Source organism: Balaenoptera borealis, assembly GCF_965194805.1.
Source record: "Balaenoptera borealis genome assembly, chromosome: 6".
In the NCBI taxonomy this organism is placed as follows: domain Eukaryota; kingdom Metazoa; phylum Chordata; class Mammalia; order Artiodactyla; family Balaenopteridae; genus Balaenoptera; species Balaenoptera borealis.
The window spans coordinates 63,319,908-63,344,856 of NC_138863.1; the positions used below are offsets into that span (position 1 = coordinate 63,319,908).

A 24,949-nucleotide genomic window follows, 5' to 3' on the forward strand; every position below is an offset into this window, starting at 1 on the left:
GAAGTGGCTGCCTGTATTTTTTCGACATGATCCCATTAGTGTTTGAGTGCTTCCTTGTTTCTTGGTCTAATAAATATGTTCCAGGCTCACCTTGTACCTTCCCTTCCCAAACCTATAATTAGCCATTTCTCCCAGGAGCCAGTGCTCTTTACTGTGGGAAGTGGTTCTTAGAAACTAAGATCTGGGGGTAAGTGTGCTCATTGCAACTGGGAAATAAATAGTTTTATTTCATAATGGGGGCATGGTTGGAGCAGGGTGGTGTTGGGAATGAGAGTTTGAGAGGAAGGGCAGACATTTTTAAAAGTTCTAGTTCAAGCTAGAGTATTGTTTAATGATCTTTTCTTAAATGTTCTAGGACGAAATGCACTGCACGTGGATGTGGATGTATCTTCTGGCTTTATTTATTGGTGTGATTTTAGCAACTCTGTGCCATCTAATAATGCAATCCGTAGAATCAGACCAGATGGGTCTAGTTTTACAAACATCATTACAGATGGGATAGGAGAAAATGGAGTCCGGGGTATTGCAGTGGATTGGGTAGCAGGTGGGTAAGCTATATAGTGATTTTATTGAAAAGGCTTTTCGTGTTCGCATTTCTTATTTCTTATTTATCATCTTATTTACGCTATAAAGTTTAACATAAGTGCGACAGATCTGTTTTTCTGAATGTTTATTGAGATTACTTAAAATAGATTGAATTGTGTTTTTAGAATAAACGTAACAGACTTGTGTCTGTTAATGATTAAGGTGTTTCAGTTGACAGATTCATTAGAGATTATCTCATTTGCTTCTATTATTAACAGGATCAAACTGTAGGCAAAATGGATAGAAATATTTAATTATGTAGGTTTATTTCACACTTACATGAGCATCTAATTTCTAAATTAGAAATGTCTAAATTTTCAAAGAGAAAGCTATGTCAAAATATAATGTAAACCATGAAATATGACATTTACTTTAAAGGTTAGCAATTTTACTTGCCGAATTCTTAATTGCTTCCTCATGTTAATGTATGAAAACCGTTTTGATTATTAGGCACTTTATTGTAGTTAAATTGAAATGCCTGACCCAATATTATATTAACTTAGCTATACTGATTCATGTACTTAATTTTGGATTACCACTCATTTTTTTTTTTTTTAATTATTATTATTTTTTAATGCTATTCTTGTCTGCTTACATTCTTTTTATGTATGTATGTATGTATGTATGTATGGCTGTGTTGGGTCTTCGTTTCTGTGCGAGGGCTTTCTCTAGTTGTGGCAAGCGGGGGCCACTCTTCATAGCGGTGCGGGGGCCACTCTTCATCGCGGTGCGCGGGCCTCTCACTATCGCGGCCTCTCGTTGCCGAGCACAGGCTCCAGACGCGCAGGCTCAGTAATTGTGGCTCACGGGCCGAGTTGCTCCGCGGCATGTGGGATCTTCCCAGACCAGGGCTCGAACCCGCGTCCCCTGCATTGGCAGGCAGATTCTCAACCACTGCGCCACCAGGGAAGCCCACCACTCATTTTTAATGATACACTGACAAACAAATGTATTATACTTCTAGAATATAATCCCATTATATCAAAATAGGTATCATTGTGTGTTATCAAGCCTGGCAAGTAGATATCACTTAGAAATATTAAAATATATTATGAAAATCTAGATACTATAATAGTTAATTGCCAATAGTAAACATGGTAATATGGTTAGGCTTTAAGGCTTTAATTTGGTTCTTAAATTCCATTCTTGATTACAAATTTACTACGTTATTTCTGAGGATATAGATAAAACAAGGGTCAACAGCCTATAGCCTGTCGGCCAAGTGCAGCCCATCACCTGCTTTTTAAGTAAAGTTTTGCTGGAACACAGCTATGCCCATTCATTTATGTATTGTCTATGATCACTTTCATGTTACTGTGGCAGAGTAGAGTATACTGTATACTCTGCAAAGCCTAAAATATTTACTATTTGGCCCCTTACAGAAAAAGCTTGCCAACCCTTAGTAGCAGTACAACAGACTTCTGACTACATGGAATCAATGTGGGCTCCCTCTCTATTCCTTAAACTATCTTCCTGCCATGCTTTTTATTCTAGCATTTACATTGTTCTTTAATGCCCAAAGGCAAATGGCCTTTTGTTTTGGTGACTTTAGAAGGTCCGTGGGATGAAAACCTCTACACTAGTTAGAAAGACAAGAAAAGATCTCACGTTAATGCCAAACAGAAAGAGCATTTGATGACATAGGTAACAACCTGAGATATTGCTGGCTCTCACTCTTTGCTCCTTTCATCATGTTGGAGTAGAAGGTATGTTATGATAATGAGTCTTTGAAGATTCAGGTAGAAGAGGAAGGACATTCTGGAAAATACATCTTTCAGTAGAAAGTGGGTTATGATGTTTGCTATGAATTCTGATCTGCTTTAGAAGCTGAAGAGAGTTACATTCTCTTTAAATGTGAAGGAACAATCTATTTAGTTCCTAAGAGTAAATATTTATTTTTCTAAGTCTAAACTGAGATATTTATCTATCATCCTGGAAAAGACAACATATACTGACCCAAACCTCAATCTTACAAACGGTATCTTCTTCTTCCTTCTTGTTTTTCCATTCATCAGCATGCTCTTTCATTTTTCTGCAGGAAATCTTTATTTCACCAATGCTTTTAGGTCTGAAACACTGATAGAAGTTCTAAGGATCAATACCACCCATCGCCGTGTTCTCCTTAAAACCACAGTGGATATGCCCAGGGATATCGTTGTAGACCCCAAGAGCAGATACCTCTTCTGGTCTGACTATGGACAAAACCCAAAGATTGAACGTTCTTTTCTTGACTGTACCAATCGAACTGTGCTTGTATCAAACATCGTTGCCACACCACGGGGCTTGGCATTGGACCTTAGCAATGGCTACGTTTATTGGGTTGATGATGCTTTAGATTTAATTGCAAGGGTCAGCATTGATGGAGGGGAATCTGAAGTGATTCGTTTTGGCAGTCGTTACCCAGCTCCTTATGCCATCACTATATTTGGAAATTCTATCATATGGGTAGACAGGAATTTAAAAAAAATCTTCCAAGCTAGCAAGGAACCATATAAAGCAGATCCACCAACAGTGATAAGGGACAATATCGACTGGCTAAGAGATGTGACCATCTTTGACCAAAATGTTCAGCCCCGGTCACCAGCAGCGGTCGACAACAACCCTTGCTTGGAAGATAATGGAGGATGCACCCATTTCTGCTTTGCTCTGCCTAAATTGCACACCCCAAAATGTGGCTGTGCCTTTGGGACCCTGCAAGGTGATGGCAAGAGCTGTGCCATTTCATCAGAAAATTTCCTCATCTTTGCCTTGGATGATTCCTTGAGGAGCTTACACTTTGACCCTGAGGACTATAGTCACCCTTTCACAGCAATAAGTGTGGAAAGAATTGCCGTGGCCCTAGACTATGACAGCATAGATAACAGAATCTACTTCACACAAATTTTACAATCTGGAAAAGGCCAGATTTCCTATGTCAACCTGAATTCAAGGAGGAGTTCTCCCACTGTTGTTGTTTCGGGTAAGTGCACTCTAAGTGTAGCTTATCTTGGAAGGAGACACAATGGGATCAACACACATGGATAACCAAGGGGTTCTAAAATGCATATTGAGACTCTAACTTCTTTTTGTGTTTTTATTGGTGTATGTCCAGGCATAGGGAATCCTGAGGGCATTGCCTTTGACTGGATCAATAGAAGAATTTATTACAGTGACTACACCAACCAGACAATTAAGTCCATTGCCACGGATGGGTCTAAGCACACTGTGATAGCCCGAGTTACAAAGCCAAGAGCAATTGTGTTAGATCCTTGCCAAGGGTATGCCATGGTCTGCTTATTTCTGGAGGGAGTGGGGTCTGAAATTATTTTATGCTCATAGAGAAGCCAGTGTTTTGTGGGCTTGTAGCACTGTAGCTACAGATTCAAGGGTGAAAGAGCATGAGTGACTCTGCCTGGGATGGAACTCCCATTGATGCTAGGAAAAGTGGCAGCTTACTAGGGAATTAATGCTCTGACTCAGTAAATCCCCATTGGGCAAGTTGTATGGATGGGAATGGAGTAGGGTTTCATTTTGCCATATTGGTGTCAATTTACAGTTAAAGAATGCTGCCATCTTTCTTAAGTAAAAAGAGTGAGGTTCCTTGTGATGAATTATGACTCCTTTTGGATCACTAGGTACATGTATTGGACCGACTGGAGTACTAATGCCCAAATTGAGAGAGCCACACTGGGAGGAAACTTCCGGGAATCCATCGTGAACAGTGACCTGGTCTGGCCCAATGGGCTCACTCTGGACTATGAAGAAGGCTTTCTCTACTGGGCAGATGCTAATCTGTATGTGTCTTTGGTTATTCCTGTGGGTGTTGATGAGAAGATTTCTTCCTCCCTCTTCAAAAAGAGAGGGATATACATAATGTGATGAAATATTGGTGAATACACCTGTGAAACTTGATCTATATCATGAGATTGAATAATTGTGAACTGAAGGCATCTAAAGATGCATTACTAGACAAGTTAATTTCAACTATATTTACAAATGTAGTCATTCAATTTATAATTTACAGGCCCCATGTGACTACCATAAAATATGAATGACTTTTAAATGCCCACTGATAGTAAGTTTTCTCTGGGCTTTAGCATTCAGTATCTTGTAAAAACATTTTCCTTCAGTCTTTGTCTTTTCGTCATCTTCTCAAAAAAGTTCTTTCTTCTGTGCTAGCTTCTTCTCAATTTCATAGTGTTTTGCTTATAAACTTCTGTCAGCTCTAATTTTATATGTAACTCTCCAAGTACTCCTGAAATTACTCACATTCCAATCATCCTAACGATTGAAGAGATGAGATGATTTTGTTTATTATGGCTGGTGTCTACATGGTGGGAATCTTAACTTTTCTTGCTTATTTTCTTATGATTTTGGTCTTGTGACACTGAGCACCTAACAACTTCATCTTTATTTTCTCACTTGAAACAAAGCAGTGATGTTTTGTGTCTAAATTTGGATCATTCTAGGTAAATACCTCAAAGTAAATGACAAATGGAAAAAGTCATTAAGGGAGTGGGAAGGGAAAAGTAATTCACATTTTTAAAAAAAATATTTATTTATTTGGCTGCATCGGGTCTTAGTTGCAGCATGTGGGAATCTTTAGTTGCAGCATGCAGAATCTTTTAGTTGCAGCATGTGGGATCTAGTTCCCTGACCAGGGATTGAACCCGGGCCCCCTGCATTAGGAGTGCGGAGCCTTAGCTACTGGACCACCAGGGAAGTCCCATGTAATTCACATTTTATTGAGTGACTACTTTGTGCTAAACACCGAGTTCCATGCAATACATGTATTATTTCTTAATACCCTCCCGTTTTCAAATGTCAGTCTGGTTCCTTTTGTAGGATTACTTGTGGGTTATATTAATATGTGGAAATCAATGATTTATATAGGCCATTGTTTGATAAGCAGATGAAGTTCTCCCATTACCAGAAGAAACATTTCTTGCTGCCATATGCTCCACTTGAAAAGAAAGTTGGGGGCTTGTGTAAAGCCATGGTTGGGCTCAGGCATTGGGTACCAGTTGAGGAATTTATTCTTTCTGGAGTCCAGCATTTTTTTTTTTTTTCCATCTTCGTTTTAGGCAGAAGATTGAGCGCATCACTCTAGAGGGCCTGGAGCGGGAGGTCATTGTCAGCAGAGCCAATAATCCTTTTGGTTTGGCTGTCTATGGCCAGTATGTTTACTGGAGTGACTGGTTCACTAAAAAAATTTACCGAGCAAACAAATATGATGGGTCAAGTCAGACTGCAATGACCACGACTCTTCCCTTCCTGCCTAAGGGTATTCGTGCTGTCGTGAAGGACCAACAGCAGTGTCACAATCCTTGCGATCAGTTTAATGGAGGCTGCAGCCATATTTGTGCACCAGGTAAGGCACTGGCCATGAAGATAGACTCATGGAGAGTAATAATAATGATGACCACTAGTAAGGAAGGCTGAGGGAATATTCAGCTCTAATAGAAAAAATTCTCTTTGTTTTCAGAGTAACTTATAAAATAGATTTCAGGGTTTGTATGTTGAGAAGAAGACTTTGAAAGGTTTCTTTTGTATTCCATATGGAGCCTTCTTACAAAGACATTTTTAATTCAAGCTTGATGGAGGTAGAAAGAAACATGCAGGTTTGGCTGCTGCATCTCATGTCTTGAATAGAAATTTCGTCAATGAGCTAACATTCCTTATAAAAGGATTTAATTATTTCACTTAGGAGGTACTGTTTATAGTGGATATTTTAGAGTGTGATGTGTGCTTCAGAAGTGTGTTTTATAGAGAACAACAAATTCATAGGAAGACGTGCCTTTTGAGACTGTTGCTTTGCAAATTTTGCTGAGAAGGTAGAATCATTGCTAACGTTTCAGTGAGGTCAAGAGATAGTGGTTTAAAGATTAAGGTGAAGTAGACACATTTATTAGAGATTGGTGGTGGTTCTTATTGATGGAAAAATGACTCAGAGTAGAGTTTCCATGGCTTGTCTTATGGCGTGTTTAATACAGAAGCTGTTGCCAATGCTCTTCTGGAGGAGAAAATATGAATGTTTGCTACACAAATCTTTAGCTTTTCCTGGGCCTACCTTTCTTCAGGTCCAAATGGCCCTGAGTGCCAGTGTCCACACGAGGGCCACTGGTACCTGGCCAACAACAATAAGTACTGCATCCGGGATAATGGTACAAGGTGCCATAGTTCCAAGTTCACCTGCCTCAGTGGGTACTGCATCCCAGAGCAGTGGAAATGTAACGACATCGATGACTGTGGTGACAGCAGTGACGAGCTGGAAACTCTCTGTGGTGAGTTGGACTTTTGGGACTTTTGGAACTTTTGTTAAGAACTCACAATGTACCAAGTGTTTGGTCCTTTTAGAAATGAAAAACATTTACTCTGAGAATCTAGACTGCACTTTGCTTAAATCACACATAAGCTGATATATGTGCTATGTATGAGGTAGTGTGTGATGCTTTATTAGGAAGCACCTCTATAGTGGTTAAGAGCAAAGGTGCTGGATGCCATTTACAGTCTGTAGAGCCCTGGGAAAGTTACTTAACCTCTCTGAGCCTCAATCACATTAAAGCATTGTGTTTGCAAACTTAACGTGATTAAGTTTAATGTGATTGAGATAAACTTATACATTGAGATGGTAGAGAAATGGAGTGACTTTGCCATTTGCTTAAAATACTTCATTTGCTAAAAGAAGCATACAAAATATTTGCTTAATCTAACTAATTTAAAGTGTTATCTCACTTCGCATGCAGTGCGTTTTGCAGCTTTTGCCTTGGAAGGTAAACCCAAAGTGTCTTATTTTATTTGCTTGTATCTTTTTAGAAAATGGGATGATGCTTTAATCCAGAAGCTTCTTCAATGTTTTTTTTCCCCTCCTCTTAGCGTATCACACCTGCCCTTTGACAAGCTTCACCTGTGCCAATGGGCGATGTGTCCAATATCGTTATCGTTGTGATCACTACAATGACTGTGGTGACAACAGTGATGAGGCAGGGTGCCTGTTCAGGGCTTGTAACGAAACCACGGAATTTACTTGCAATAATGGAAAGTGTATCCCGCTTCACTTAGTCTGCGATGGGATGGACCACTGCCATGATCACAATGCTTCAGATGAGAAAAATTGCTGTAAGTTCATCTTCAGTACTTGTGCTTTGGAGTCTTGAAGTCTTAGAGCTTGGGAGATGAAATTTTTATATAAAGACAATGCATTTTCTGAGAAAAAACCCCATAGTATTCATCTAAAACATACATTTCATTTTAATACAGTCTACTAAGTGATTTTTTAAAAAAAATTATGTATTATTTATTTATTATTTATTTTTGTCTGTGTTGGATCTTCGTTTCTGTGCGAGGGCTTTCTCTAGTTGTGGCAAGCGGGGGCCACTCTTCATCGCGATGCGTGGGCCTCTCACTATCGCGGCCTCTCTTGTTGCGGAGCACAGGCTCCAGAAGCGCAGGCTCAGTAGTTGTGGCTCACGGGCCTAGTTGCTCCGTGGCATGTGGGATCTTCCCAGACCAGGGCTCGAACCCGCGTCCCCTGCATTGGCAGGCAGATTCTCAACCACTGCGCCACCAGGGAAGCCCCTAAGTGATTTTTTAGAACAATTCTACCTAGTAGTTGAATTATTCACCTAAATTTATGGATCTGTACAACCATTGACTATTTAACGTTCAGTATTTTCTCCTTGGTTTATACATCTGATTGTTTTAAAGCTTTACCAGTGGTTAATGACAAAAATGATTGATTAATGTGTTGTGTTTAATGTTTGTTGTGCAAAAAGGTACGTAGTACAGTGTTGACTGAAATGATTTGTCTCTTTAGTTTTTCTGGTAAATTGCTTTTTAGTGAATTGATTTTCCAAAATTTCTGGGATTTGCACTTTAGAACCTTGAGGAAAACAAAAGGGCGGAGCGTGAGCACAAATGTATTTTTAGTTTGGGTATATCTACATGCTCCGTTGCTTTTGTAGGCACTTAAACACAATATTTATTTGGGTGTGCTTTTTTTTTTTTTTAATCAACAAGTGGCCAATCTGTTTCATCTATCTCTCCAAACTTTTTTTTGAGTATTTTAATGCAACTCCCAGACATACATATCACTGATAAAGACCTTTCGAAAAACAACTACTATGCCAGTATTATGCCCAACAAAATCAACAATACTTATTTAATATCCTCTAGTACTCAGTCCATACTCAAATTTTATCACTTGTCCCCAAAACAACAACAGTTGCTCTGTTCAAATTAGGATTCAGGCAAGGTCTACACGTTGATTTAGGCTGGAATTGAGGCCTAGAGATTTGATTACATTAGACTCAATTCTTTGGGCAAGAACACTTCATAGGTGGAGCTATTTCTTGTCGTATCACATAATGAAGCACATAATGCTTGATTGTTCCACTTTAAGTGAGGATGAAATTAATTAGTGAATTTAGAAGTCAGCCTGAATCTTCCCTTAGGAAGTTCCCATCAACCTTTCACCCAGTGGTTTTAGCATCCATGGATGGTTGTTCCATAAATTCATTATTACTTTAAGGGTTACAAAATAGGCATTTAAAAATTTTATTGTTCCTTGCACATTTATTAGCTGATGTTCCATAAAGAAGAAATTTCCCTTATTAACTGTTTTGTTACTCTGAAATAAAATTCTGCAGGGTAAATGTCTGATTCTTTCCCTTTGTCATTTTTGAGAGTAATGAGTTAGTGACCAATGAGCACTAAGTTTTTGCTTTGTTTTGTTTTTACTATTGTGTTAAACTCATGGAATTTTACGTTTTTGAGTTTTAATGCAGTGACGTAAGTTACTGGTTTCGGTGCTTAATTGTTCTATCTTCAGCCAGCAGGAACCCTGGTAAAGTTGGGGTCTCTGTTATTTTGACTTGACCCCATTCAGTCTTCCATAGCTCAGACTTGTACATTTCCTGTCTCAGACCTGGAATTGGCCTCATTCCTTTTGTGGTATTTAAAAATTACCGCAGTGTTGTGTTACCCATTCCTATTTGGCTTTTATTGCTTCTAGGCCTTTTTATTGGACAGAGCTAGGAAATACAGTTCTTAAGGGGAAAAAAAATGATATTGGTATTTTCCATTTTAATTTGGGATAACAGGTTTTTTACCTTTTGGATTTTATAATCATGTCTCTTTTACTTAAAATCTTGGTTTGTAATAAGTGACATTAACATAGTCACTTATTTGCTTTATTCTATAATAATTTCAACATGCCTGTAATAATTTCAAAGTAACCACACAAATATAATTAAAGATTTTAGGTCCTTCTTGTTCTTAGATTATTTCCCACTAGGAATATGCAGTCATTTGTTACTGTTTCCAAATTTTAGGAATTGCTTTTCTTTATCTATTTTTATTTCATTATGTTTATTTATACAAAATAATGTGCATGGTTTCATAGTCAAAATTATATGACAAGGTACATTCACAGAAGTCCTTCTTCCTTGTCCTCTCCACCCTGCTCTCTCCATACTATTCTCAATCTGTTCATAGGGGTTACAATTTTCATTAGTTTTATCTTTTCATCATTGTTGTTGTTTTTAGTGTAAGCATTTCTTTCTTGCTAGACACACACACTGTCATCATTTTTCTTACACAAAAGATAGCCTAGTGTTCTGCTTTCTTACTGTTGATATATCCTGGAGATCATACCATCATTCCTTATCAATATACAGAGATCTTCTTCATTCCTTTTTACAGCTACATATTACTCCATTGTGTGGATATGCCATCGTTTATTTAACCAAGAGTGGGGAGTCATGCTGATGCTATTAAATAATGAAAACGGACAATTAAAACTATAAAGCAGCCTCCCCTCTCCTCCATGGCCTCCGGTATCAGCTGGAAATATCTCTCTTTACTGTAGAATGTATGGCATCCCATAAGTGTCGTGGATCATGCCTCTGTGATAGCTTTGAACATCCTTCCCTTCTGGTGGTTTGATTCTGCAGTAGATCTGTTAGCATGGACATGTATGATGTATATGTGGTGGGTATGTTCCAAATGTTTTTCTGGTTGTCTTTTTCAAGCTGATCGCACGTGCCAGCCTGGATACGTAAAATGTATGAATTCAACTGTTTGTATTCCTCATCTTTTCTTGTGTGATGGAGACAACGACTGTGGAGATATGAGTGATGAAAACCCTATTTTCTGCGGTAAGATAAACCTGCTTCTCTTTCTGTAGTTCCAGGGATGCATGTCTTGAGCTAATGCAAAGATACATCGCCTGGGTGTTTGGCCTAATTTCAATTTGTCATCTCAAATTGACCTTGTAAGTAGATTCAGTAGGCAGTTACTTTAGGATGTAATTGTAGGGGCATAAGAAGCCCCTTCTCTCTGTTCCCTGGCTGAATGCCTGACTCCAAATATTTCTTCCAGAGACCAGCTCTAATGCCTAACTTTCTGCAATTAAAGACCTTTTGTCTTCAGGAACTCCAGGCAGAATTTGCACATTGAGCCCTTGTATACACTCTCAGTACATTTGTAGTAGCCATTAGTAACTGAAAGAATTTTTCTCTCTTTTTCATATGTTTGACTTTCAGAAACGTTAATTTCATATTTAGCCATTTGGTTTAATCAAATAATTTCCTGTATCTATTAAACTAAAAGGCCTTTCTTAAGCACGATGATTTTGAGACTATTGGTGTAAACAGATGCATCCTTTAAGAACTTAGTGATTGTCACCAGGCCAGGTTCCAGTCCAAGAGCAGGGGTCAGTTGTAAAAACAGCAGCAAGAGGTAGCAGAAAATCTAGAAAACACATCAGACCAGAACTACCTCAGGTTATGTGAGAAAAGAATCAATGTTCACGTGTAGGCAGAGTCATTTACTCAGATGAATTACAAGGATGAATAAGAGCAGAACTTTGCTAACTCTCTAGAATCATGGTCTAAGATGGCTAAAAGATTGTGTGTAGGGTGAACTCAGATTTGGTTATATTGTTTTTGCTTTTCAATAGCATTTATTTTATTTCATGTTATGGCAGAAAACATAGAACCAAGTTTTCTTTTATCTATAATTTGTGATTTCATGTGTCAAAAAAATAGTCTCTTGGTATTTCTAACAAATGCAATTCATTTTTGAATTTCTGGAATTTAGAAAAAAATTCTGGGAAACTGGAGTGGTATTGCTCTCCCATACTCTTCCCTCCCAATGGAAAACTTATACAAAAACTCATTTCCCAGGCCTCAGCCTTCCTTTCTTGGCAACTCGTATCCAGATCAGAGATACAGGCAGGTTATTAGGAACAAGCTTGTGTGTTGCTCATGGGTTTTATCTTCTTTCCCTCCTGCAGTCTCTAAGTCGTGTAAGAGCGATGAGTTCCACTGCACGTCTGGATCCTGTATTCCTAGCTTTTGGTTTTGTGATCACGAAAGAGATTGTTCTGACGGCTCTGATGAACCTGACACTTGTGGTAAGAGAGTAAGCAAGCATGAAAAACATTGTAATGAGGCTGGAGACCCTCTTCCGACTACTTCAAATATAGACTATGGTTCTGGCTGCGGAATGTTTGCACTTTTTGCTGAAACCACTCAGCAGACACTCATTAAAAACCTGTTCATGCAGGGCACTGGGTGGGTTGCTGGTCAGGATATGGAGGTTGCTGATCGATGCAGATGGAAAGAGATTATGTTGGTGATGCACCTGGTACTTGCCTGGCTTGTAGAACTCAATTAATTGTAATGGACTCTGAATTGGAATTTCTGAATTTGGCTGAGTTCTGACCCATAAGACTGTGGGAGGATCCAAGAGTGATTGAAATCATCATATACAGGTGGAGGGGGCATATGAGGGGCACACATTTGTTCCTGTTCTGTGTGCCAGCTGAGGAGGTAGGGTCTGATGGCCATCTGAGCTTCCTGAGACGTTCCAAGGACCTTCTAGTTATATTCTTAGAGGCAGTTGTGTGTTGCTTGTGTTTGAAGGCTGCTATTTACCTCTGCAAGTCCTAATCTATATCCATGCACAATTTTTTTTACATAATTTAAAAAATATAAAGGTAAAATCTAATACATTGCTTTTTTATCCGTCAATATTGCTGTATAGGGGTCAGCAAACTATGGCCATGGGCTAGCTGCTTGTCTTTATAAATAAAGTTTCATTAGGATGCAGCCACATCCTGGCTATGGCTGCTGTTTTGCTACAATGACAGTGTCAAGTAGGCGCGACAGAGAACATATAGCCTGTAAGCCTAAAATGTATACTGTCTGGTTAAGAGAGAGTTTGCTGACCCCTGTTACAAAGTCTTCATACTCCTGTTTAATGGCTGTGTGATAGTCCATTGAGTGGTTATGTGATCATTGAGTTAACTGCCTCTATTTTAAGCATTTAGATTGCTTTATTTTTTTCTTGTATTATAAATATCACTGCAGTAAGTATCATCACATATAAAGCTTTTTTTTGGAGTGGTATTTTCTTTTTTCTTTTTATAAATTTATTTATTTATTTATTTATTTTTGTCTGCATTGGGTCTTCGTTGCTGCACGCGGGCTTTCTCTAGTTGCGGTGCACGGGCTTCTCACTGTGGTGGCTTCTCTTGTTGCAGAGCACGGGCTCTAGGGCACGCGGGCTTCAGTAGTTGTGGCACACAGGCTCAGTAGTTGTGGGGCATGGGCTTAGTTGCTCCACGGCGATGTGGGATCTTCCCGGACCAGGGCTCAAACTTGTGTCTCCTGCATTGGCAGGCGGATTCCCAACCACTGCACCACCAGGGAAGTCCCTGGAGGGGTATTTTCTTAAGACCATTAGCCTAGTTTTGCAGCTGAATTCAGACTATTTTCTATTCCTATTTTCCCTCAGGTTCAAATTCTGTGGCTAATAGAAAGTGGTATTAGAAGCTCTCTGCCAATTTCTTTTTCCCCAACACTAAGAGTTTTGAGAAAACAAAGGGCACATAGAGTTTTGAGGATCTGTAAAGGAAATAATTAATAACTGTTAGGTGGGTAGAATAGTCTTAGAGATTGGTTTAAATATATGAACTATTGGTTCAGATATATGAAGAATAAATATAGTTTCCAGACTTCTCCATGGGAACCAAAGTCATAGTAATAGCAATTAGTACCAACTATCTGACATATTTAAATAGAAGTAAACACACAATCTAATATGAATGCATTCTCATAATATGCAGAGATTTCTTTTTCTAGTTTTATTGAGATATAATTGACATACAGCACTGTGTAAGTTTAAGGTATAGAGCATGATTAACATACATCATGAAATGATTACCACAATAAGTTTGGTGAACATCCAATACACAGATATTATTTTAAAGAAATAATAAGATGTGTATAAAAGAGTAAAATCCCCATTCCTTCACCCTCCTACAGTCTCCTCCCTCCCCAGACATAATCACTATTAAGTGTGAATTCTTCTTACCTTTATCTATATATCCTGACATGTAGTTTTTAAAACACAAATGGCATCTTACTACATATATTTTTTCTGCAATTTTCCCCCCACTTTTTATTTTTTAGCCTAACAATATCTTGTCACTTAGAAAATGCAGCTCTATCTCATTCCTTTGCACTGCTGAATATTGCTGTAAAGTATGGGTGTTCCATGTGTTTTTATCCCTTTCCCAACTGATGGATATTTAGGTTGTTTCCATTTTTTCACTATAAGACATAATGCTAGCATGAACATCCTGCATATGTGGGAAGATTCTTATAGGCTAGATCTCTAGGATTAGCGTTCCTGTGTCAAAGGGGATATGTTTCTTTCAAAGACTGTATTGATATGTACTCTTTTCTTACCAGCTTATGAAAGGTCATGTTTCTCCTTACTGTTTCATTGTGCTGTATTTTTAGTGGTTAAAATTAAATTTTCTTTTGCCCTAGGCTAATTTTGAGGGGTCTCTGGGTTTATTGGCATATGACAACTTGATTCATTGACATGTGGGATATGATTAAAGAACTCTAATTGGTGTTCTAGAAAGCCCATGCTGTAGTAGGCTTCTCCCAAGATTCCTGGACTGCAAACCACTCTTCTCACCAAGAGTGCTTTTTATATTTTTTCAGAGTTTTCTGAGCCAACGTGCTTCAGTGATGAGTTCAAGTGTGACAATAACAGGTGCATCCAAGTAGAGTGGGTCTGTGATGGTGATAATGACTGTGGGGACATGAGTGATGAGGATGAAAGACACCACTGTGGTAAGTGCAAACAATCAATTCCTCTGCATTGTCACATTCCAGGGAAACTCAGTAGATTTATTTTTCTGTCTTTGGAGTATATGATTGTCAGAGAAGTTCCTCTTTATTGAATGCACACAGATAGAATGTTACCTTTATTTTTACGCTCAAGAATGTTTGATATCATCCACTTAAATGCTTTAAAATGATGAAAAATGATTTTAATGTTTACTTTTTTTCTGTTGCATTTAGGTAAAGGAAATAATGTCCTACATTTCTAGAGCAGATAAAGAGAACTCAGTTGGCCACTCTTAATAGCAGTTTTAATAGTGTTGCAATTAACTGTGCCTCCAGTTTTTAGGACATTATTTCCATTACCTAAATGCAACAGAAAATACCTAGAGCTGTTAGGGGGTGGGATGGGTCATTCCTTTTAAGTGAATCATGGAACAAACTATGGAACACCATCTCCCATTACCAACAGAGCATAGAACTCTTAGCTAAGGTGTCTTGGAAGAGTGTCTTTCCATGGTAGAATAATAAAAACAATGACTCCATGATGTTTGCATTTGACTGTTACCTCATATGTCCACGACTTTGGTGGTGGTCCATGGTTCTACATATATTCTATGAAGTGGGTGGTTGGCAGCTGCACAAACATGGACTGTAGCATATACTTTTCTCCCATATCTCCTCACCAAGACTCCCTTCCTCTTGTCTCCTCTTTACCCTCAGTGAGATTGGATAAAATACCTGTATTTTATTCTGCAGGCTTTCATGATTACACGTTAGCATCTTAGCTCTTTCCTAACAGTGTCTTGGTTGCTGACAACTCTTATTGACATACACAGCTCCTATATACCTAGGAAAGAAGCCCTAGCTTTTTGGAAAATTCTATGACTTTGAGCTATCTAGTCAACCATTGCGAGCTTCAGTTTTCTCATCTGTAGAACTGGCATAAAAATGCCTATCTCACATTGTGTTTGTGTGATTATACTTTGTAAACTAAAAAATGTTACCAAATGTAAGGGATTTTTGGTATCCAATTAATAAAATGTGAGTAGTTTTGATAGGCCTAAGGGAAAAATGTGACCTTACCTTAATTTTATGGAAAACTAAATGAGGTGTTTTTATTATCTTTACTTTTTACTTCTGAAAAAAAATCAAAGATCCAAAGCAATTAAAATGAAAATTTGGGAGGGTGGTTTGTCTACCTATTTTCCCTTCATTTCCTTTCATCCCTCAGACTATTTTGTAATGTAAAGCGAGATAAATAATGGTTCAGAATGAATTTGACTTCTAGAATGAGCTCTCATGTGACTTCTGATTCTCATGTGCTTTGGTTTCAGAGAGTCACAGCTGCTCAAGTTCTGAGTTTCTCTGTGTAAGTAGCGTGTCTCCATCCAGGAGGTGCATCCCTCAGTCTTGGGTTTGTGATGGCGATGCGGATTGCTCTGATGCCTATGATGAGCACCAGAACTGCACCAGGAGATCCTGCTCTGAAACGGAGTTCACCTGTAGTAATGGACTGTGTATCCCCGACTGGTTCAGGTGAATTGGGGATTAAACAGTCTACCAACAAACCTAAACTTCCATGAGGCAGGACTGGGGCCTGGAGCCCATGGTACTTTTAGTGGTCTATGAAAATGTTTGGATTTCTTTTAAAATCAAAAGAAAAAACAAAGAGAAATTTTAGGTCAAAGAAAGTATTTTAATACCAAATAATATATCTGGCTTTATACCAATGTGGTCCTTAATTATAAATGTTTTTTTATGGTGGTAAAAGTCACATAATATAAAACATACTATTTTAACCATATTTAAGTGTACAGTTCAGTGGCACTAAGTATATTCACATTGCTGTGCAACTCTTACCATCATCCATCTCTGGAATTTTTCACCTTCCTAAACCAAAACTCTGTCCTCTTTAAACACTAACTCCCCATTCCCTCTCCCGACTCCCCTTAACCCCCGGCCCCTGACATCTACCAATGTACTTTCTGACTCTATGAATCTGACTATTCTAGGGAAATAAATAAATATTTTTATGGAGGAAGGGACCCATGAAGGCAAAAGTGCCTAGGGTCCATGAAGGTCATAATGTGACCTTGCACAGAGGGCCAGAGAGATGAATGAAGTGGGCTTGCTAGAAGAAAGTTCTTTCTTGGGGTAGCTGAGGCTCTTGGTTTTCCACTTGGAGTTGAGGCATGGGTACAAGAAATACTTCATTCTCTTCTCTCTGCTGTAAGAAAAATAACAGTGTGAGCATGATGATAAATGGGTCTGGGCGCTGCGGCTCAGGGTCAACCAGACAACAGTGAGGGGCAGGTGAGGTGGACCTCGGGCAAGTGCTCCAGCTAAGAGACGCAGACACTAGTCAACGTCATTTGTTTGGAGGGAAGTTGGGAATCTGGATTTTCACCTGAAATATTCTGATTTTAAATGCTGGAAACATATTTTAAAAACCCTCTCGAGAATGGTACTGGGTTTCATAACACAGGTGTGACCGGCGCAACGACTGTGGTGACTACAGTGATGAGAGGGACTGCGTGTACCCTGCCTGCGACAAGGTCCATTTTACCTGTCAGAATGGGCTCTGCATTTATAAGGCCTTCGTCTGTGATGGGGAAAATGACTGTGGAGACGACTCGGATGAGCTGGAGCACCTGTGTCACACCCCGGAAACCACGTGTCCCCCTCATCAGTTCAGGTGTGACAATGGGAACTGCATCGAGATGGTGAAAGTCTGCAATCATCTAGATGACTGTTTAGACAACAGTGATGAGAAAGGATGTGGTGAGTATAACAGAAGATTGGGGAAAAGGAAACCAGGGGGACTGAATGTGGATTTTCAACCCTTCATGACTTAGCAGGACTTGTCAGTTGGTTCTCTAAGTAGAACATTGCCAGAAAATTACTATTGCTTGTCTAGCAAAAAGCAAGGATTTCTTGGTATATAAGGTCAGTCACAAACATATTTTGGACTAATTCATGAGTTAGGCAGTCATTACAGAGAACAGGAGATGAACAAATTCAGGCCATCGGTATCTAACAGCAGAGAGTGTTGATTCTTTTTGGCCTCTTGCAATGACTTGTTGCCTTCACTGCCTCTCTGCTAAGATTCCTTAGCCTGTTTTTTTTTTTTTAATAAATTTATTTATTTTATTTATTTTTATTTTTGGCTGTATTGGGTCTTCGTTGCTGCGCGCAGACTTGCTCTAGTTGCGGCGAGTGGGGGCTACTCTTCATTGCGGTACACAGGCTTCTCATTGCGGTGGCTTCTCTTGTTGTGCAGCACGGGCTCTGGGCACACGGGCTTCAGTAGTTGTGGCACGTGGGCTCAGTAGTTGTGGCTCGCGGGCTCAGTAATTGTGGCTCGCGGGCTCTAGAGCACAGGCTCAGTAGTTGTGGTGCACGGGCTTAGATGCTCTGCGGCATGTGGGATCTTCCCGGACCAGGGCTCGAACCCGTGTCTCCTGCATTGGCAGGTGGATTCTTAACCACTGCGCCACCAGGGAAGTCCCCTTAGCCTGTTCTTAATTGTCATCCTCAGGTGACTAAAGGGGAGAGTTTAACTGGCAGCCCCTCCCCCCGCCCCCACCGAACTCCCACAAGTAAACCGGTCTAGAATTTATAAAATATAGAATCTTAAGGAAATGTTCTCCCCGCTGTGTAGATAGTTTTTTAAAATTTTTATTTATTTATTTATTTATTTATTTATTTATTTGGCTGTGTCGGGTCTTCGTTTCTGTGCGAGGGCTTTCTCTATTTGCGGCTAGTGGGGGCCACTCTTCATCGCGGTGCGCGACCTTTCACTGTTGCAGCCTCTCTTGTTGTGGGGCACAGGCTCCAGACGTGCAGGCTCAGTAGTTGTGGCTCACGGGCTTAGTTGCTCCGCGGCATGTGGGATCTTCCCCTTCCCAGGGCTTGAACCCGTGTCCCCTGCATTGGCAGGCAGATTCTCAACCACTGCGCCACCAGGGAAGCCCGTAGATAGTTTTTGAATGTGAATGGCCATGTGTCACAGGACCAGCCAGAGGTACCCTCCCGGGGTGCTGGGTGGCTCATCCCATTTGTGAGACTCAGTCAAATGAGCGCTTCTCTTCCCATCTCCACGTTCAGGGACGTCACACTGGGAGCCTGAAATTGGCCATGGTGTGAGTCGTGGCACCATTGAAATGGAAGAGGCTACAAATTAGAGCTCCCCCCTCCCCCATCCCACCCCACACCCCAGACCTGTTTTACCAGCACACCGCTGTGTGGGCTCGTCTGCTCTTGTTTCTCCTCCTGCTATTTTACTTCTAAATTTATCGATTAAAAGAATATTGACAGGTATAGGATTAGAAGTCAAACTTGTTGGTTGTATTAGTTGTTAAAACCACTGGTGAAGGATCAAGTTGGGAGGAAGTTGAGTAAGATTGATTTTTGAATAATGTAGGACCTTTAGAAATCCCTTCTTATCTGTCTTCTTTTAGCATGATTCATTAAGAATTGGGTCTGTCCAAACAAAGTAAAACATAACAAAACAAAAAGGATTGGGTCTGTCCAGTGGGAAGGTTGACTTTGGACCATTATGGTGGATCCATTGCTGTCAACTTAGGTTCTCTGATAACTGTCTTTTTCCTACAGGTGTTAATGAATGCAATGACCCTTCACTCAGTGGCTGCGACCACAATTGCACAGACACTTTAACCAGTTTCTATTGTTCTTGTAACCCTGGTTACAAGCTGTTGTCTGACAAGCGGACTTGTGTTGATATTGATGAATGCAAGGAGACGCCCTTTGTCTGTAGCCAGAAGTGTGAGAACTTACTGGGCTCTTACATCTGCAAGTGTGCCCCAGGCTACATCCGTGAGCCAGATGGAAAGACCTGCCGGCAGAACAGCAACATCGAGCCCGATCTCATTTTTAGTAACCGTTACTATTTGAGAAATCTCACTATCGATGGCCATTTATACTCCCTCATCTTGCAAGGACTGGGTAATGCTGTGGCAGTGGATTTTGACCGAGTAGAAAAGAGATTGTACTGGCTTGATATAGAGAATAAAGTCATTGAGAGAATGTTTCTGAATAAGACAAACAGGGAGACAGTCCTAAAGTACAATCTACCGGGTACAGAAAGTCTGGCTGTCGACTGGGTTACCAGGTAAGAAAAAGCTGAGGTGCTTTTTAAGAGTTAAAAGGCTTTCTGTTTTTAAAAAAGTATTCAAACCATGGTTTCATCCTAACAGAGAACTGATCTTTTCCAACTTGGGTTAATAGGTGGATACATTTTAATGCTTCTGCATGTTTTTGTTTTTTTCTGCTATGTACCTAATAATCAAATGGGATACCACAGAACCTAAAATCTAGTGATTTTAAGAATTTATGATATCAATTTCATGGGGAGGGGCATCACAAAGGAGGAAAGAGCTCTGTTATTACTGGCCATTCAGTTAACTGGAGGTGATGTGAAGGGATGATGCATGCATTTGTTGGTGCATTCAGTCATTTAAAGCTGTTGCCTAAGTGCCTCCTGCATGCAGTGCTATGCTAGGAACTGGGGTCTAGAGGTCAACAAGACAGACACAGCCCCTGCTTTCCTGGTGTTCACAGGTTGCTTACAATGCTATTTATTCACAGCCTGGGCTGGTTTTAAAATAGAGAATGGCTAACTTGAAACTCTGAGCATCTTTAAGGTAGACGGTGATATTTTAATTCAACTCTACCAGCTCAACCACACTTCTTCACATCTCTATTGAATATTGAATCTATCAGATATTTGGCTTTGTGGTTGACATGAAGCTGTAGGCACTTAGCCTGCAAATATTGTGCTTCAGTCACCCCAGACCTACAGAGGACTCTTCCACATCTTCTCTGTTTGACCATCTTAAGGGTAAAGATCCTAAGATGGGGGATGGAGAATTGGCTCCCTAGTTCTACCTGAATAGTAATTGGCCTGCCATAGGTGCTCAAGAACTGCCTACAGAAAAATGAATAAAATATTGATCATGTGAATACAAGTATTTTATATATAATGGCTCTTTTGGGTGTCAAAAAGCATAGTGATTAATGATTTGCAGGAACAGAACTAATTGTGGTACTGTTCCTATCTCATCCTTTGGTGCAATGCAGGGAAAGATAATATTTTAGCCTTGATATTGTCATTCAGCCCCCTCTCCCCAAAACTGGTAGGATGATATTTTCCCCTGGATTTCAGCTACTTTCCTCTCACTCTAGGCATGTTCTTGACCAGGGGAAAGAATTAGGTACATGTGTGGTACTGAGGAAGATGGAGCAAAAAAGTCTAGGGTGAGGGTAGGATAAAATATCTCATGACCGAAACATTTTCTCAAATGTTCAAGAAGGAGCACAGCCAGGCTAAACATTCCTTAAAACACAAGGCAGGATAGAACGCAGTCACATTTAAGTTTGTAGGGGACAGTCCTAAGATACTAATTACATTGAAATTTGAAACAATTTCCCCAATATCAATAAAGATGTTCATAGGGAACTCAAGGATGTTTGGTTTCCAAGGCCCTTAAACTTGATATACAAGTTTTTCAAAGCACCATTATGCACAGTGGAAAATTGTGCTGGTTCTCAGTCCTCTTAATTTTTCCTGGAGTGGGCACGGAGTGTCTTCTCCATATTCTGTTCACTGGATCAGTGTTTTGACTGTGGAATAAAGAGAAATTAATGAGTTGGCAGTAAGCTCCACAGAGCGGAGTGCCCTGTGGTGTAGCCAGTCTTGAATTCCTGCTCTAGCTCTTACTAATCAGCAACCTCTGGGCCTCAGCAGCCTCATCAAGAAAACAGGAATAAGATCTTAAATAATATAATATTTTAAAAAGTCCTTAGCCCAGGGCTTGGCATTTAATAGATAGCTGCTATTATTATTGCTATTATTACCCTCTACAATGTTGGAATCTAAAATTGTGGCCATCTCATACATCAGGATTTACCCAACTGAATTAAATAGCAAGGCTTGTGCATTTATGCATACTCATTCCCTCATCCCCAAGCCTAAAAAGATGCTACTGTCCTAGCAGTTAAATATTCTGACACCTCGCATGGTTGGATCAGGCTTACCTCTGGCAAGGAGACATTGGGGTCTTTTGGAAGAGAAATCGTTTCAGTAGAAATTGACTATCAGATCTCAAATGACACTCATTCTAGGAGTTTTGAACCCTTTGGAAGGTTATGGATACTTTAAGACTCTGGTGAAACCCACAGACCCCTCGCTGGATAAAAGCACTTAACAAATTTATGCTTATACAATTTTGCATCAGTTTTAGAGGGTACACGCCCCGCCCCCAGAGCCTAGGCTACCCTGGTGTCAGATTAAGGACCCCAGATTAAGAACCCTGCCTTATAGAAAATAAATGGATTTTATTGAATAGCAATATATTCAGAACTGAAATATCCTTGAGGTAAGAGATTCTAATAAGTTTCTAAAGCTTTTTGAGTTTAAGTAAAACTTGGCACAGGGTAAGAAACTCATTTTGCCAGCCTACTGGGACAGGGCCAGGGAGGGGGTCAGGTTTTTCTTTATCTGAAGGATGCCATGATTCAGAGTTCCCTTGTGCAGTCTCAATGATAACACTTAGACAAGTTTGTTTCCTGGACTCCACCATTTAAACTGTAGTTCATGATACTCATTGATCACTCTCACTTCTGCTTCCCTGCTCCTCTAAAGCCTGGAACATTGCTTGGGAAAGATGCCTTTTGCTGCATGAAGCAAGTAAAGCCAGAATCCTTGTGTGAAGTGTGGCCCCAGAATTTCCTGTTGTAAGGTGACATCACCTTACAACAGGAAGAGTAGCACACATTCTTGCATCTTTTGTTGTCTCATTGCAGGAAGGTCAACTGTGTTTCCCCTTGTCCTTGTTTGCCTGGGGGAAATGTGCTTGGATCGGAAATTGTGTGGCTAAATGTGCAAGTAAAATGGCTATAGCTCCTGGTTCTCCATTTCTCCATTTTCAGAAAGCTGTATTGGGTGGATTCCCACCTGAATTGCCTTTCTGTCTCTGACCTCAATGGTCGATACCGCCGCAGGCTGGCCGAGCACTGTGTGGACGCCAACAACACCTTCTGCATTGACAATCCCAGAGGAATTGCCCTGCACCCTCGATATGGGTATTGTCTCCCTGTAATCTTGGGCTCTTCTTTCATGCCCTTCTTCCACCTCTGTTACCAAAAAGGCTGTTCACGTAGTGATATCAAGGCCAGTGTCTTGTTGGAGCTTGTCTTCTGCTTTTCCTACCTGGTAAATGGCTTAGTATTATGGGTAGAAGCATGGCTTGTTCAAATGATATTCATCGGCTATTCTATTTTCTTTGCCATGACACACCATTTCACTTTCAAAGTCACATATTTTGGCTGCATGCAAGTAATTTATGGTTTAAAAAAACAACAACCCACCTTTACTGGACTTTCCATGTCAAATCCACTGAAATCCCCAGTTAATCATGTTCATTCTTGAGCATTTCCTGTGCATCATGCCCTGTTAGATTATTTTCGGTTAGTTCTCTTTCCTTTATGAAAAACTCTGTAGGATGTAAACTCCATTTCTCTAATTGGAGAGAGCTTATGTCTTTGCCACTGAGTTCTTCTGGCTTCAGGGACTGACCCTTTGTGTTTGCTCCAACAGGCATGTCTACTGGGGAGACTGGGCTGACCGAGCATACATTGGGAGAGTAGGCATGGATGGAACCCATAAGTCTGTGATTATTTCTACCAAGATCAAGTGGCCCAATGGCCTCACTATTGATTACACCAATGATCTACTCTACTGGACAGATGCGCACCTGGGTTACATTGAGTACGTACTTAGAAAAGAATAAAGCCAACTGGGTGACTGCTCATTCCAAACACCAGTGCTTGTGTTGCCAGTGTATTAATCCCAGGCAGCTTCTAACTGGCCTGTTTGTTGGAAGTCACTTCTAACTAAAGTGCCTACAGGCAATTCACCGAGCTCTGTGGTATGGTGCAAGAGAAAGAGCGTGAACTTTGAAGTCATACAGATCAGGATTTTGTCTTGGTGCTTTTACTTCTTATACTCCTAAAAAAGCAGCTAGTAATCTCTCCCCTGTGGTAGTCAGCTTAGTGCTCAACTCATCTTAATTCTCTTATCCCTTTACTTTGCCCTACCCTCCCAAATATATGATTAATAGACTTGGAAAAATTATACTGTTCAATGAAAAATACTCCTTGTAAAAAAGATAATACAAATTATTAGCCAAGCAGTACATGTTTATTTCGGGGCATTGCTAATTATGGCCTAGTTGGACTATGGTAATGTCTTCTGGGTATTTATGAACTAGTACCCAGATACACAGCCTGTTGCATGCAAAAGCAGGGAATTGTCGTTAATTCACTAGAGCTATTTTAAAGGTTTAAAAACTCCTGTCATTCTATTAAATTTTTTTTGAAAAAAATTACACTTGACAAAAAATACTCATAAAAGTATCTGAGCTCTTTATATAGAGATCATGCAAGAACTGAAGGAGAAGGCCTCAAGACTGCTTTCTGGTTTATGACCTTTTTAAAGAAACAGATAATGACAAAGTTCTGGTCATTTATCTGCAGTCTTATTAACAGAGGTCAAGAAGGTATTCAGGTTTTCCTATGCCTTCTTTAAGTTTCCATAAATTATGATATTTTGGAAAAAAAATTCTAACATCACATGGCTAATGTTATCAACTTCTTTAGTTGATAGCTCATTCCACCTCTTGTGAGTTTTAGGGTCTGCTCCCAGATTTTTAAATATTAAAATATCAGTATTCTGACATAGGTTCACAGGAATGAATGAGACCTAGATTCACTAATAATGTCTGGGTCATGATTAATAATACATGTGCTACCAGTGTGTACAAAGCTAACCCTGCTGGCCTTTAGGTTAACTCAGCTAGTCTATACCGCTCAGGTTATACTGAGAATCAAGCTGTCTCCGAAAACTGCTTCTTCCCTTGTCCTCCTGAGGAGACAGAAGTCCAGCTTTAGACTGCTTTCCTCTGATTTCTTCTGATGGCTTAGGAAACAGTGTTCATCCCAAGATATCGAAAGAATGCTTCATGGAGAACATCAACATAAGAGGTTATAAACCTACAAGAGCTGAACCAGCTGCATCAGCAGGAAAGCAGCTGTGGTTAGGAATTAGTGATCTTTAAACTCCTCTGGTTATTCCTATTTTTTTTTTCTTTTCTGATTTCTTTTTAACATCTTTATTAGAGTATAATTGCTTTACAATGGTGTTAGTTTCTGCTTTATAA

The 24,949-nt window shown here is 39.9% G+C and overlaps 1 protein-coding gene across 1 annotated transcript in view; it reads left to right on the top strand.

The window, feature by feature from the left end:
• LRP2 (LDL receptor related protein 2) overlaps positions 1-24,949 on the top strand; it is a 198,846-nt gene that overhangs the window by 127,758 nt on the left and 46,139 nt on the right. Inside the window, exons 38-52 of the mRNA XM_082396835.1 lie at positions 356-544; positions 2,624-3,544; positions 3,677-3,842; positions 4,200-4,358; positions 5,649-5,935; positions 6,645-6,848; positions 7,441-7,683; positions 10,596-10,721; positions 11,861-11,980; positions 14,586-14,717; positions 16,046-16,247; positions 17,197-17,492; positions 19,326-19,842; positions 22,662-22,814; positions 23,329-23,499. Of these exons, the coding sequence (XP_082252961.1) occupies positions 356-544; positions 2,624-3,544; positions 3,677-3,842; positions 4,200-4,358; positions 5,649-5,935; positions 6,645-6,848; positions 7,441-7,683; positions 10,596-10,721; positions 11,861-11,980; positions 14,586-14,717; positions 16,046-16,247; positions 17,197-17,492; positions 19,326-19,842; positions 22,662-22,814; positions 23,329-23,499 (3,886 nt within the window). The remainder of the gene's footprint in view (positions 1-355; positions 545-2,623; positions 3,545-3,676; positions 3,843-4,199; positions 4,359-5,648; positions 5,936-6,644; positions 6,849-7,440; positions 7,684-10,595; positions 10,722-11,860; positions 11,981-14,585; positions 14,718-16,045; positions 16,248-17,196; positions 17,493-19,325; positions 19,843-22,661; positions 22,815-23,328; positions 23,500-24,949) is intronic.